The 14,364-nt window shown below is 41.1% G+C and overlaps 1 protein-coding gene across 1 annotated transcript in view; it reads left to right on the forward strand.

Moving 5' to 3' along the window:
- Positions 1-305: 305 nt before the first annotated feature.
- The window catches only part of LOC142160404 (protein spire homolog 1-like), a 29,939-nt gene continuing 15,880 nt past the window's right edge, over positions 306-14,364 (forward strand). The window contains exons 1-8 of the mRNA XM_075215303.1: positions 306-598; positions 2,081-2,112; positions 3,153-3,335; positions 3,781-3,906; positions 5,978-6,043; positions 6,122-6,286; positions 12,602-12,667; positions 13,271-13,435. Coding sequence (XP_075071404.1) covers positions 373-598; positions 2,081-2,112; positions 3,153-3,335; positions 3,781-3,906; positions 5,978-6,043; positions 6,122-6,286; positions 12,602-12,667; positions 13,271-13,435 — 1,029 coding nt within the window. The 5' untranslated portion in view covers positions 306-372. The remainder of the gene's footprint in view (positions 599-2,080; positions 2,113-3,152; positions 3,336-3,780; positions 3,907-5,977; positions 6,044-6,121; positions 6,287-12,601; positions 12,668-13,270; positions 13,436-14,364) is intronic.

Consider the following 14,364-nt stretch of genomic DNA (forward strand, 5'->3'; position numbering starts at 1 on the left):
TTTTTTCACTTATTTTCCAATTGCATTAAAGTGGCGTTGCTTAATTAATGTTAAATTGAAGCCTTTAGCTCCATTCCCAGATTAACGCAACTGTAAAATAAGTGTAAAAACTAAACAGTGTAGGGTTGGCAGGCATGACATTACATTGCATCCCTCAATCTAGTGCACCGTGCCACTAAACCACAAAGCCTGCAAAGGGTTAACTTTGTGTGTCTTAATTGGAGAAATGTAGAAATTGACTTCTGCTGTGCTCTATAAGAAGAAGGAAGGGATTAGATGGAGTCTGGTGAAAACCAAATGGGAATGAGAGTATTGAGCTGATTGAGGAATACATTGACAATCATAGGGTGGGAAAGAGCCTTACTGTGTAATATGAATGAGCGTGGACCCTCTGTGCGTCACAGTAAAGTGACACTGAAAGAGATTTTAGATAGTTCTGGACAACCGATCAGTGAGGAGCAGGCATGGGCTCTGTGCTACCAATGCAGCTGCAAACTGAAGCAAACTATGCTGGGAGCTGGGCAATTTCCCACTCTGAGGGGTATAGAAAGTATCTATGTTCACCAGGATGGAACTGTGTCCTTTGCACCCTCTACTGGTAAGTGGAACACACATGCTGTTATTTGGGGTGAGGTGACCGAGAGAACCACTTTTCCATGCTCCACTACTCTCTATAACTATTTAGCACAGAATACTTCCTGATTCACCTAAATTAACTAGAGTAGTGGAATTGGCCATTTATATTAAAATAACTAAACATGGCGCCTGAATTGCAAGAGGTATCATTCAGTGAGTGCATATTTTAATGAGTCCTAACTTTCAAAATTATGAAGCCCTTTGAATTATATATGCTTGATGTTATGTTGTTCATATTATCCACTAGAGGGAGCTGTTGCAAAGTTATTCTTTGTACTTCCCAAGGCTTGTGTATGAATTTTAATATGCATAATTCTGCTTTAATTTAATTTTCTTGCTGGGGAATTATTATAGGAACACTATTGGATATAATATTGTCCTATATATCACCCCATATCCTGTTTAAGACTGACATTCCTTTTGTTTTCTACATATAATCAACAAGATATAAAAAATTTTGATGGGATAAAAATGTTTTAACTTAAACTGAGCAGCGCTCTTGTGGTCAAAAATGTTGATACTGGTAATCAATGGTGGGATTCATGTAGCTAATTGCCAAACAGTGACTCTTGCATAAAGTATTTCCGATATGGTTGTACCATTTTATTTATGTGGGTTTTGTTTTTTTTGTATGTCTGACATTTAAGGCTTTATTTTTAGCATGTCCCTTTAAAATACATCTTTCAGGTGCACCTCACCTACAAATGGTGGAGGCAACCGTTTTGTGCCAGTGTAGCTCACTTTATGTTCAATTCCTTTTGGTTTTATTATCATTCCTTACTGGAAAAATCAAGTCACATTCCTTACTCCAATCCACCTATGGTGCGCCTTTTCCCTGCTTTTGCAGTAGGCATTGCACCACCTTACTTCTGAAAACTAAAACTGTACTACAGAAATCATCATGACTTCTAGTAGGTATATACATGTAATGCACTTCTTGCCAATAAGGAGTTCTGGGATGTTAACCAGTGTGAACGGCTCCTCCCACTACTACCCTGTGATAATTTTTAAATGTTCGGTTTAGCTATGTGTTGGCCAAGCAACTCCCACTTCAAACTTGCCTGCACATGGAGACAGAGTTTTCTGATCTGAAATCTTACGTTGCTGTCAACATTCTAATGCTCTGATTGGCTAAAGATTGCTCTGGTCCCATTCACCTCATCTCCTGCTCCTCAGTATGTCTTGGTTTGAAGATTAACAATAGGCTTTATTGTTAATCAAAAGTATATGACATAGGTTCAAAATGAATTTATGAAGTTCTCAAGCCTATGCCATGTAAAAATAATAATAATTAAACAGTGGTGTTTCATTTTAAACGTTTGATTCTGTGAATTTTATTAACTAAACTTTGCTAATTGTAAATGTTTACTAAGCTAAATGTTTACTTTCTCCCCTCCCCCCAACCCCCCAACCCCTACTGAATGCTACATGGTCTGGATTCTAGTTGAGCACGACTCAAATCTTTTGGAGAAAAAGGTAACATTTTTGTATTGATGTATTTTACTGATTCCTGAACACGAACACCTGGGAAATTGAAGAGATGGCAAATTTCCAAACCCTCCATGTTTGTCTACAGCACTTTGGCAGGGCCAGCGTAAGCCTTGAAGGCACCCTAGGCTGCACTTCAGCCCTTGTGCCCCCCCCCCCCCCCCTGCTGTTCCTTACCTTAACTGACGGGAGGTGGGGGGCAGCATTCTCTGCTCCTCAGACTGGGAGAGCAGTGCTTGGCTGTGACATCACACTCCCAGCCTAACACATTGAGAAGAGGCAGCTGAGCACATCACATGTCGGTGGCAGGCACTGTGTGGGGTTCTGTGTGAGGTCACTCATCCAATGTATTTAATGCTACCACTCATTCAGTGTTTTATGCATAACCATTTTATACTAAATTCACCTAATGGAAGCACAGACCCTGGGCATTGTACTAATTTGGTGCAGGGTTATCTGTTTTACATGTGTTGGCTATTATTGTGAAAGAGGATTTAATAGAACTATTGTTTAAAATACTACAAAAGCAAATATTCTTTGACACTCCAATAATTTTTCACTGTTTCACAATAATAAACCGATTAGTGTGTGGCATGAATGTTCTTTGTATTGTGACTGTGTTCTGGGATGCCATACACACAAACATCCTGATTTCACACTTCCTTTGAAGTGGCAGAGATTGGGCAACTTTTAATTGCTGTGACAGCAGACAAAATTCCCTCTACCCAGTGTCCCAACTAGTACTGCAGCCTGGGGCCCAACTAGTACTGCAGCCTGGGGCCCAACTAGTACTGCAGCCTGGGGCCCAACTAGTACTGCAGCCTGGGGCCCAACTAGTACTGCAGCCTGGGGCCCAACTAGTACTGCAGCCTGGGGCCCAACTAGTACTGCAGCCTGGGGCCCAACTAGTACTGCAGCCTGGGAGAACATGGCAGGCATAGGTGGAACCTCCCAATTCTTAGAATATCCCTGAACGTGACAAATGAAATGTGTATTTTCTGTTGCCCATACTGTGTTCTGTCCTGTAGATTATTGAGTGGCTGGGTAAGGCTGTGTACACGGCTCTGGACTGGGGTCTCAGCAGTGAAATAGAGCGTGTGCTGGGTGACTCGCTCGACAACCTGCTTCTCTGCATGCTGGGACTCAACTCTGCCATCAGGGACTCCGCCACTGGCAACTGGCAAATGTTCTTGCTGAACGATGTTATTAAGGTATATTATCCATCTTACCAAGACCACTATTGGGGATTTATTACACAGTTCTGACACATTTTAGGCTAAAACCTTCTCAAGTGAAATATGATACTTATTACTATTGTATCCAATTTAGCTCACTCTGGCAGACTACTAGTCCCTTTTAATCTATTGGTAACATTTTTTTTCTTTTTCTTAATCTTCTCTCCAGATGTTGTATCCAGAGCAGCTCTTGTGTTCTATCCCATTGAAATTAAAAATGCAAAATTGTAGATCGGACAGAGTTGCTTCTAGCCCTGGGATACTACACAACCTGTCCTCTGGATGCTAGGACCTTCTTACCTGTAGACAGCAGTTGCATTCCCTCTTAGTACTTATAATGGTGCTTCCAGCTCCCCTAGTCTATTACCTTATTTGAATTTGCTAATGCAGTCCCAAATAACATGGAAAAACTGTCTTTTAGGAGTGTGTTGAAAGAATGTGCGTTCCTTCTGAAGCATCCGCTCACTACACAGCAATCTGTCGCATCCAGTTTGCTCAGCACAAGGATATTTGCAAACTCTTGCAAACTATAGAGCGATCAAAGCAGGTAATATGCACTCTGCCATGTTACAGAATGTCTTGCATTTCTCTTCCACTGCAAATGCAGTAAAGCAATCAAGTTTATAGAAAGCTTATCTTAGGACATGATCCTTCATGCAAAGAAGGTACAGTGCTATGTGGGCCACCTCCCCTGACAAAGTCCCATGTGTAACTTTTTTTTTTTTCTATTTTTGTATATGGGGCCCATAAATGCCTAGTTACACCCTACTTTTAAGTGTTAAAACGTACATCGAACATTTTATAGTTGAGGCCTCCAGATGTGACTCTCTTCACTCAGTGTGCAAATATTTGTATAGAAGCAAATATGGATCATCTGTTCAGAAGTACACTGACGGTTTTGGGTGGAGTGTTAAGAGGAGAAACTAGTTCTGACTAGTGTTGCTCTCTATCAGGTAAAGCCACCTCAAAGGCTCCAATGATCCAGGGCTGTTTACTACCACTTTCCTGATTCAAAAGACAGCAGTGTTATGCCCCCCCCCCCCCCCCCTCCTCGTCAATCCCGAGGAAACAAAGCAGGATTTCTGATTAAAACAGAAATAAAAACTTTGCAGCGATATGGAAATAGAAATGTACAATGTATATAAATGTAATAACGTATGTTAAGTAAATCGTGTGTGTGTGTATATATATATATATATATTTATTTATTTATTTTATTATTACCAGGGTGTTAGGAGGAAAAGGGAGAAGGGTAATGTCGAATCTAATTCAGATTGTTCACCTGTAAGTGTCAGTCTATCAGTTATGAGCTCATCAGCTGGAAAGAATTAAATACACTGCATGGCTTGAGTGTACAATAAACTCTGCTTTATTAGTTACAAGTATCTATATAGCAAAAATCACATATTGCAGAAAACTACGCCCCAAAAGTTTTTAACCACTCATGTTCCTTTCACACAGATGCTACTATATTCTCTCATTATCAGACAGGAAAACTCCACAAGGGGGGGTTGCTTATCTCCTGTCTGGTATGTCCAAGGTTATAAGCTTAGCCTTGCAAATAATGAATTACTCTTACAAAACCAGCTGCATCTAATTTGTATTTAAGCTATAACAGAACAAAATGGCTATAGGGCAACAAGATGGTGTCGGCTTAGCAAAATCACATTTCTCAGGAACTCTCAACTTGGCACTTCAAAAGTGCTAGACATTGCAAAATGTCCATTCCCAGTTAGGAGGTGTGATTAAAATAGACAACTGGTGTATGCTACTCGCTCAGTGCTTCACACCACACATCACTGCCAGGAAACTGCAGAGGAGCACAGGTAACGGAAACTTACCGCATTTTCTTTTTTCACAGAAAACATTGGTCAAAACAAAAAACCTCTAAATATGTATGCAAGAACAATAACTGCACCCATTTTGCTAAAGCCAAAGTTCATTTAATCAGGCAAATCCTATTAAATGAGTCTTGGACTGTAGACAGTGTTTGTTTAATGCAAAAATTAACTGGGAGGCTCCTAGAAGCTTTTTCCTCCTAACACACACTTCAGTAACAATTTGTTTATGTGGTTTCTTCTACAGGCACACATGTGCTTCTGGGGCTTTCATACTAGATTTAACATGAAGTGGTAACAATTTTGTAATTGGAACCTTCTAAGGCAGGGTTTCCCAAACCCAGTCCTCTGGGCTCCCTAACAGTGCAGGTTTTCCATATCTCCTTGCTGGAGCACAGGTGTATTCATTACTGACTGACACATTGTAACAGATCCACAGGTGGTCCTAATTATGTCACATGTGATCCAGAAAACCTGCACTGTTAGGGAGCCCTGAAGAATGGGTTTGGGAAACACTGTTCTAAGGGATTCTCTGGATCAGCGATTACTGTGACCTCTGCCTAAAACTAGACATTCAATTTTGATTGGCATTAAAGTTCTCATGCAGGGCTCAAGGAAAATTATTAAGCTGCATCGGGGGCCTCTATGGAGCAGAAACATCTATAAAAATAAAATGTGTTTGCAGTAGCCATGACTTGATTTACTTATAATTGGCTGGTCAGGGCAGTTTTGTACATGTCAATCTCCATTATCATAATGTAACACTTTTCTTTGTTGCAGACCTTTGAGAAGCTGGATCCGAATGAGGATCTGACAAATGACACTCTTCTCATGTGCGAAAACTGGGTAAGAAAGTAATGAACTCCAAATCCTTGCTCTTATGTGTATCTGGGATACTGACTGACTTTACTTGGCCTGTTACAGTGCTCTCTGTGGACCAGCGTAATGAATGAACTCCGTCTTGGGATTAGCCTTCGTAGCACCAAGGAGCGCTCCTATAACCCACAGCCCGTAGAGTATGCACTTACTCCTTATGAGCGCCTTATTGATGACATCCGGTACAAGAGATACACCTTGCGGAAAGTGACGGTGAGTCAGAGACAGGGCCATCTTAACAACATTATGGGCCCCCGGACAAAGCAGTGCACCGAGGCCCCTAGATATAGATATAGATATAGATAGATGTATACAGATATAGATATATATAGATGGATGTACTTGCTCAGTGACCCTTGTGGGTTTTTTTTGCAGGTTTTTTCTTTTGCAGGATTATTTATTCTCATTAAGAGCCGTGCCTATGGGGCCCCCCTTGCCCGTGAGGCCCCCGGGCAGCTGCCCATCGTGCCCAATGGAAAAGATGGCCCTGGTCGGAGATAGGCAGAACCTCCTGAAATTTAGAACCAAGGAGACTAGATTCAATGTTGTAGTTTAACGGTTTTCAAATCTGGCATCACATTGCAAGTTTTACACATCTTGTTACAGTATCACAGCAGTTATAAGATACTGCATTTCAAATAAACTTCTAGTACTCTTCCGTTAGACATTTCTCAGCAACTGCTTGGGACTATTCTGCTGCCTCAAGCTGTAATTGAAATGGTCCCTTCTCATTCATTAGACAAGATACTGCACATGCAAATCTATAGAATACAATAGAAATAACAAATACTGATAAATCATTAGGTCTGCTAACATGATAGGAACTAAAAAATATTTTGCAGCATGAAAATGCTGATGATTTTATGATTCTGTAAATGTTGGTGCCCATGAAACCTACTGCCCTGCCCCTGAGCATTGAATGTTTTTTGTATCTTTATAAAAATACATATGTATCATCTGACTGCCATTAAAAGTATTGCCTCTTCTAATGGCAATGCAAATTATCCAGTAGACAGATCGAGCAGACACTCTAATAGTTTGCAAGTCTACACACTACAAGGATAGTGTAACTGGTAAAGACTAGAGATGCTCAGGCTCGGTTCCTCGGAAACCGAACACACCAGAACTTAGGGGATTTGGGTACTTTCGCACTTTTTTGGATTCCAAAACAAGGCAGAACGTCATTGTGACGTTGACGGATCTCGCGAGTTTTGGAGTCTATAAATACCGCCCTCCACGGCGATCTAGCGCCATTTGAGAGAGGGATACAGAAGGGGTAGGATAGAGTGTAGAGCAGTTGGGCAAGCAAATTTACAGAAGTGAAAGAGGAGGTGGTAGCGGTGTTGGAGAGCTCCATTGCTAATTGTCATTGCTGAAATATATAATATACTAGTACTTTCAGGCTTTTTTTTTCCTGAAATTGCACCAAAAAGTGTAGGGTCTTATCCAAATGGATTCACAGCAGTACACAGAAGAACAGAAGCAGCAAGCAGCTGCTGCTACCAGTCCTGATAATGGTAATCCCTGTACGCCATCTGGTAAAGGCTATATAAAAGTACATAGTCTTTTAAAGTCAGGGGAAAAAAACATCAAAAATACACCTTTTACCGTGGTGAAGAAAGAGCTGGAATCCATGTAAAGTTATCTGCCGGGAAAAAAAAATTGCCAACATACCATTCTACACACGCAGTGGCAAAGAAAGAATGAGGCCTTCGCCTTTCTCTGAGAGCGAGTTCTGCAACTGTTACTGAAGCATCTTCTTGTAAGGTCAGTCGTGACCAAGTAATTTGGACTCCAAAAGTGGTGCCCAAATACTGTTGCGCGTAAAAACCGAGCTGGAAGAAAACCGTAAGGCATTAGAGGAAAATATATGCTCCGATTCGGAAATGACACCGATCCCTGAGGAGAGTCTATGCACGAGTGCTATGTGTAATCGTGACCATTCTGATAGTGTATCCATAAAGAAGGCCTCTTTCAGCATTTCTGCAGATGTGTGGTTGAACAGCCCGAGTGTAGCCGGTGATACACCAATTGAGGAAGCCACTTTGGAATTGGAACAGGATTAGGGGGATATTTGTGTAGCCAATGAGGGCGCTAATGAGGATGATGTTTGTGTAAGTCCTGCACCGGTAGAAGCACGTGATAAGAAGGCCATTGTCATGCCTGGACATGAGACCAAAAAAGCCACTTGTGTGGAATTATTTCTACCCAAATCCTGCCAACAGTTGTCTAGCCATTTGTACTGTATGTAAAGCCACAGTCAGTCGAGGGAGGGACCTTAACCATCTAGGAACCTCATCCAAGTTACGCCATTTGACGCAGGTTCATGGCAATGTGTTGGGAAAATCAAAGTTATGGTAAAAAATAACAACAAGCAGTCCATCATCAGCTAAGACCCTTCTCTCACTTGCATCCCGACACCTGCAATCTACACCCACAACACCATCCTCATCCACATCCTCAGTAGCGATCGGAGTTAGTCCTGCATCCAACTTGCTAAGGCTAGATGACTCCTCCACTATCCTTGATTCCTCTGAAAAATTCTTGAGCGTTGGTCCCGCTGTTGCTGCTGCTGGGGGTGAATCTTCATCCCAGAAGCATAAAAAGACTACTAGTAATTTACAATAATTGACTGTTAAACAATCCTTTGCAAGAGGAAGCAAGTATGAAAGCTGTCACCCAGTCGCAAAGCGGATCAAACGTCATGGTGACTAAGCTAGTTAGATCTGTGTCCAATATCCACTATTAATGCAGCTGGTTTTAGACAGTTACTTGAGGTCTTGTGTCCCCGTTGCCAAATTCCATCATGACACCATTTCAGTAGAAAAGCTATTCCTCACCTCTACCAGGAGGTTCGTAAAAATGTAATTATTGGGCTACAAAATGCCATTCTACCCACTATACACTTAACCACAGTTATGTGGACAAGTGGAACTGGGCATACTAAAGATTATATGACTGTGACAGTCCACTGGGTTGGTGATTCGCCTTCACCAGCAGGAATAGCAGCAGCATGTACCTATGTATGTCACAATTGTCAGAGGCAGGCTACTCTGTGTATCACCGGCTTCAATAAGAGTCTTACAGCTGACAATCTATCTTACTAAGGGGTGTCATAGCAACGTGGCTTATCCCACTTGGACTTTCCTCAGGATATGTCATTTCTGATGATGCCAATAATATTGTGAGAGCATTACAGCTGGGTGAATTCCATCACATTCCCTGTTTTGCTCACACAATAGACTTGGTGCAGAGCTTTTTAAAGAATGACAGAGACGTGCAGGAGATGCTGTCTGTGGCCCGTAAAATATCGACATATTCGGCAACAGCGTGCAGGAGATCTCAGCAGCTGCAAGAGCAATTTAATATGCCGTGCCACCAACTGAAGCTAGAGGTGGTGACAAGATGGAGTTGTCGTCCCGTACCCCCCCCCCCCCCCCTTAGATGTTTCTGCGTATGGAGGAACAGCAAAAAGCCATCCACACTTACTCCACAAGCCATGACATTGGCAAAGGAGGGGGGGATGTATTTTCATCAAGTGCAGTGGAGAATTCTTTCCATGTTGTGTAAGGTGCTGAAACCATTTGAAGTAGTCATCTGTGGAGTGAGTTCAGACACCGCTAGCTTGAGTCAAGTGATTCTCTTAATTAGACTTTTGGAAAAGCAGCTTGAGAAACTGAAGGAGGAGATGAAACAAAGCAATTAAGCTAAGTATGTCGGACTTGTAGATCAAGTACTTTATTCGCTTCGCCAGGATCTAAGAGTTATCAAAGTCTTGAAATCGTATCACTACGTTTTGGTGACTGTGCTTGATCCTTGGTTTAAAAGCTATGTAATCTCTTTGTTTCCAACTGACCCAGATCTGAAGGGATGCAAGGAGCTCCTGGTGAGCAAGATGACAGCTCAAGTGTTACATGCCAGAACGGCGTCTCCTCCTTCAGTTTCTCACTCAACTGCTTCTAGGAAAAAACTTGGCTTTCCCAAGAGACCCAGGGATGACGCAGATGAAATTTTGACATCTGGTCTAAAAGAATTGACCAAAAAACTTGAAACCTCTCCCTTAACTCCACCTGATCCTACTATCGGCATCCAAATGTTGGTGGAGGATTATTATCACGACAGCATAGAAATACACATCAGACAGTCCCTTTACATACTGGGAGGGAAAAAAGGTAATTTTGAGACCCATGTACCAACTTTCTTTGCACTACCTAAGCTGCCCACCCTCCAGTGTGTACTCGGAAAGTTTTTAGCACAGCCGGGAACCTTGTCAGTGATCAGCATAGAAGGCTACTTTCTCAAAATGTGGAAAAGATGATGTTCATAAAAATGAATTTCAAGTTCCAAGAGGAAGGCCTTTCCCACCAATTACTTCAAAATACTGAGACTTCTGTAATGATGGATTCCAGCGTGATGAATTAATGTGTGATGATGTACACACGGGTGAGGATGAGGCTGTGGATGATGATGATGACAACATCTTGCCACAGTAGAGTTCATTAACTGCACTGTTACCTTGGGTGGCTTAAGGCCATTGTTACCTTATTTTGTGGGGGCCCAAACAAACCAAGCACTTCAGACACAAGTGCCACTCCTTGTGGCTGAAGTGCTTTGTTTGTTAAAGTGTGCATGTCCTTTTTAGAGTCAACATAAGAGTGGGTGGGAGAACCCAAGGACAATTCCATCTTGCACCACTTTTCCTTTCTGCCACTGCTGTGTGGAAATGTGTCCTAACTGTGCTACCGCGTGTTTGTGTCATTGCTCTGTCGCTTAGCATCCAGCCAGGTCGCTGCAGTATTTGTCTGAAAGTGTATGAAAATAATTTAACCTGTGCAGTGGTCAAAATTTACTGCAAATGACTTGAAATTTGTGTAAGTGAGGTTAATAATAATGTAGGAACAAAAAAAAGCAAAATTATGTGATTTTTGCAATTTTTCGAAAAAAAAAAAAAAAATACAGAACCAAAACACACGAGGGTGGTTTTACCAAAACATGAAGCTAATCCAGATCCAAAACCACTTCACAGGGGGTCAGTGAGCATCTCTAATAATAATATTGTTAGGCTGAAGTTTGTTTTCAATGCTTTCAATTGCTTCTCTCCTGTACATGTGACCACATACTTTGTTTTTCACCGAGTTCACTATCTCCAACCTACCTGGGCACCCCTGATTGGTCTTGGTCTGATAAATGCATGCATTCCAGGGGGTCAGTGCTTATCGCCATGTTTTTAGCTGTAGAATTACCAGTTATCCAAGAAACGGGTGGCGCAATCAAAGAAAGCATAACTGATTTAATGAGCCATTTTCAGTTTCACTGTACCGGCCGTGTGCTCTGGGTGATGGCGATCTCCTCGTCTTCCTCTTCCAAATCTTAGTCTGCAGGAGCCAGTGACACACCCATTTGTTTTCTCAGGTCTCTTAGCTGTTCTTTAAACTGGACATATTTATCATCCTGCCTCAGGGCATCCTCTGTAGTATTCTTCTGAAGCACAGTGTATCTCATGTACAAGCTCTCTGATTCGGGATCTCATCCGGGGGGTCACGTTTTAATCTAAGTACAGTCTCCCAACTGCATCTATATATTGTTTTAAACCTCTGTTCAATGCAGCGTATTCCAACATGCTTGATTCCATGCTGCCCACATGTTCCATGTCAGTCTGTCTGAAGCAGATGTAATGCCATTCCATTTTAATATCCATTCCTGTGTCTACATATGTTTGGCAGTTCTTCAGGGATGAGGGAGGTATCCAGAGAGGAGAAGGAGATTAAAGATACAGCACAAGCAGACATGGTTTAATAATGTAAAGTTCATTGTTGGGCTTAAGGCAGCTAAGCTATTGGTAGCTTGTTTTGTGGGATCCCAAACAAACCAAGCACTTCAGTCACAAAAGTTGCACTCCTTGCCGCTGGAGTGCTTGCTTTATTAAGCTGTAGATGTCCTTTTCAATATCTTAAGAGTGGGTGGGAGGGCCCAAGGACAATTCCATCTTGCACCACTTTTCTTTTCTGCCACTGCTGTGTGACAATGTTTCCTAGATGTGCTATGACCTGCTGTTTTTTGCCGTGGATCTGTCGCTTGGCATCCAACCAGGTCGCTGCAGTCTTTGTCCAAAAGTGTCTGAAAATAATATTGTGACCTGTGAAGTGGTCAACATTGACTTCAAATGACTGGAAATTAGTGTTATTGACATTAACAATAATGTAGGAACAAAAAAGAGGAATATTTGTCTGAAATTTTAAAATCTTTACATTTTTTACATTTTCTGCCAAAACCAACACATGAACTTGATCCAGAACACAGGGGTCAGTGAACATCTCTAGTAAAGACAACTTATTAGTTCTGTCTTATGACCTAAATGCAATTTTTATTACAGAATGGCTGGTCTGTCTGTTCTCAATGTTGTGCAATGCAATCACTCTATATACTCATTAGGCATCTCTTTATGGCAAGTAGTAAACACAAGTCTTCAAGAAAAAGGTTTGACTCTTTTTTTTATATTTTTTTATTTTTTATTTATTTTCTCTTCAGACTTTAAAGAGATCGAGTCCTAAAGAAGATTTGAAAGGGTATTCCCTCATTATCGATGAGAACTTGGTAAAATGTTTAACTATCTTTGTTCTCCTTTTTACACTCTTCTCTGTAATTTTTAAAATGTATAAATCTGCTTTTGAACAGTAATGTATATATGCCTGCTTTACTAAATTCCCCCAAAAAATCTGATGGTATCTGTTTACAGTTCACTAAACCTAACAAGAATTCTTTAGAGAAAGCAGACCTTAGACTGGGTACACTACAATGTTTTCAGCCAATCACATGATAAACAACCGTTCGGCCCGATATTGCGTTGGTGTGTATGCTACCACGATGAACGGCTATCGTTCCAAAGCACATTGTTTTGTTTAATTTGAGTTTTAAACCAGACTAAAATGTCATTTAACGGTGGAACAATGTTCCAGTTCTGCAGTGTGTATGTAGTGGTAAAAGAGATGGTATGTACAGACTGTAGACATTTTTGAATCGCATATGGGTTATATTTGTATAGATGGTTTTTATATAGATTTATAGGGAAAATACTTTATTAAACCTTGCTCTTTAACAGTACTGCTATGGGAAGTCGAGGTAAGCCTGACACATTTTAGTATTTATTGTTGGTGTATTTGTCCTGCAATTTTGAATCCAGTACATGTTCTGTCATAGTGCACTGTGTGGAGCACTGTAATGAATGAGCTCCATCTTGGGATCAGCCTCCGTAGTGCCAAGGAGAGAACCTACAATGCACTGCCTGTAGAATACACACTTACTCCATACGAGCAGCTGATGAATGACATCCGGTCCAAGAGATACAGCCTGCGACCAGTGAAGGTGAGCTGGGACTTACTGATGATATTCGGCAAAGTGTCTAGGGTGTGGTAAGTGGATAAAGAAAAGTCCCTCAACTTGCATTATAGCAGAGGGGATTTATGAAAGAGTGCAAAGGGAAAAAAGGTGCTGCAGATTCTCCTTTTCTTCATTTTAGAAAATGTTTGATCCTTTGTCCCACCCCAAAGAGTGACTGAATAGGTTTCTTAATCTTCCAGCTCTTGACTAGTTATTAGTGCAATGAATGTGTAAAGTGATGGATATCTGCCTGTACTCTTTGCCCCTTTCATGAAAGGCTTACCTCTGTCAATAGCTCTTCTGTTACTGGTGATAACCCTGTTGGTAAAATATATTGTTATACAGGAAGTGCATCATTACACTTTCAGTTAATGCGTTTCAAGCTGGAACGCATATCACCAGAGTGTGCATTTGATAGTGTAGGTGTTATTGTACCTCCTTGGTACGTGTCTTGGGTATTCATGGGAATACACACTGGTGTCCCAGTAACTCGCCTAGGAATCACTGTTTGGTTGTTATAGTGAAAACCAGTTTGTACTTACGGTTTATGCATTCCAGGGTGCATATTGTTTGGTGTGCCTTGTTGGGAATACAAGGGAGCCATTGCCTCAGTCCGCATATCATTGCAAAATATCTCCTTTTTTTTGTTCTTTAAATACATTTCCTTATTTATAGAAAAAATGTCTGCATCCATTTTGTTGACTTTGTGCTCAAAGCTACATAGAAAGCATGAAAGGCATATGTAAAGATATCATCTGACATGATACCTTAGAGTATGTAGCTAGACAATGACCATAGCAGAACACTTGTAAAACATGTGGGGTTTTTTTTCTCATATATCTGTCTTATCTGTTTTATGTGATTGTCTTGACAAAGGTCTAAATATAGGACCGAAACATTGACTTTTATAATGT

The sequence above is a fragment of the Mixophyes fleayi genome, chromosome 6 (assembly GCF_038048845.1).
Source record: "Mixophyes fleayi isolate aMixFle1 chromosome 6, aMixFle1.hap1, whole genome shotgun sequence".
Taxonomy (NCBI): Eukaryota; Metazoa; Chordata; class Amphibia; order Anura; family Limnodynastidae; genus Mixophyes; species Mixophyes fleayi.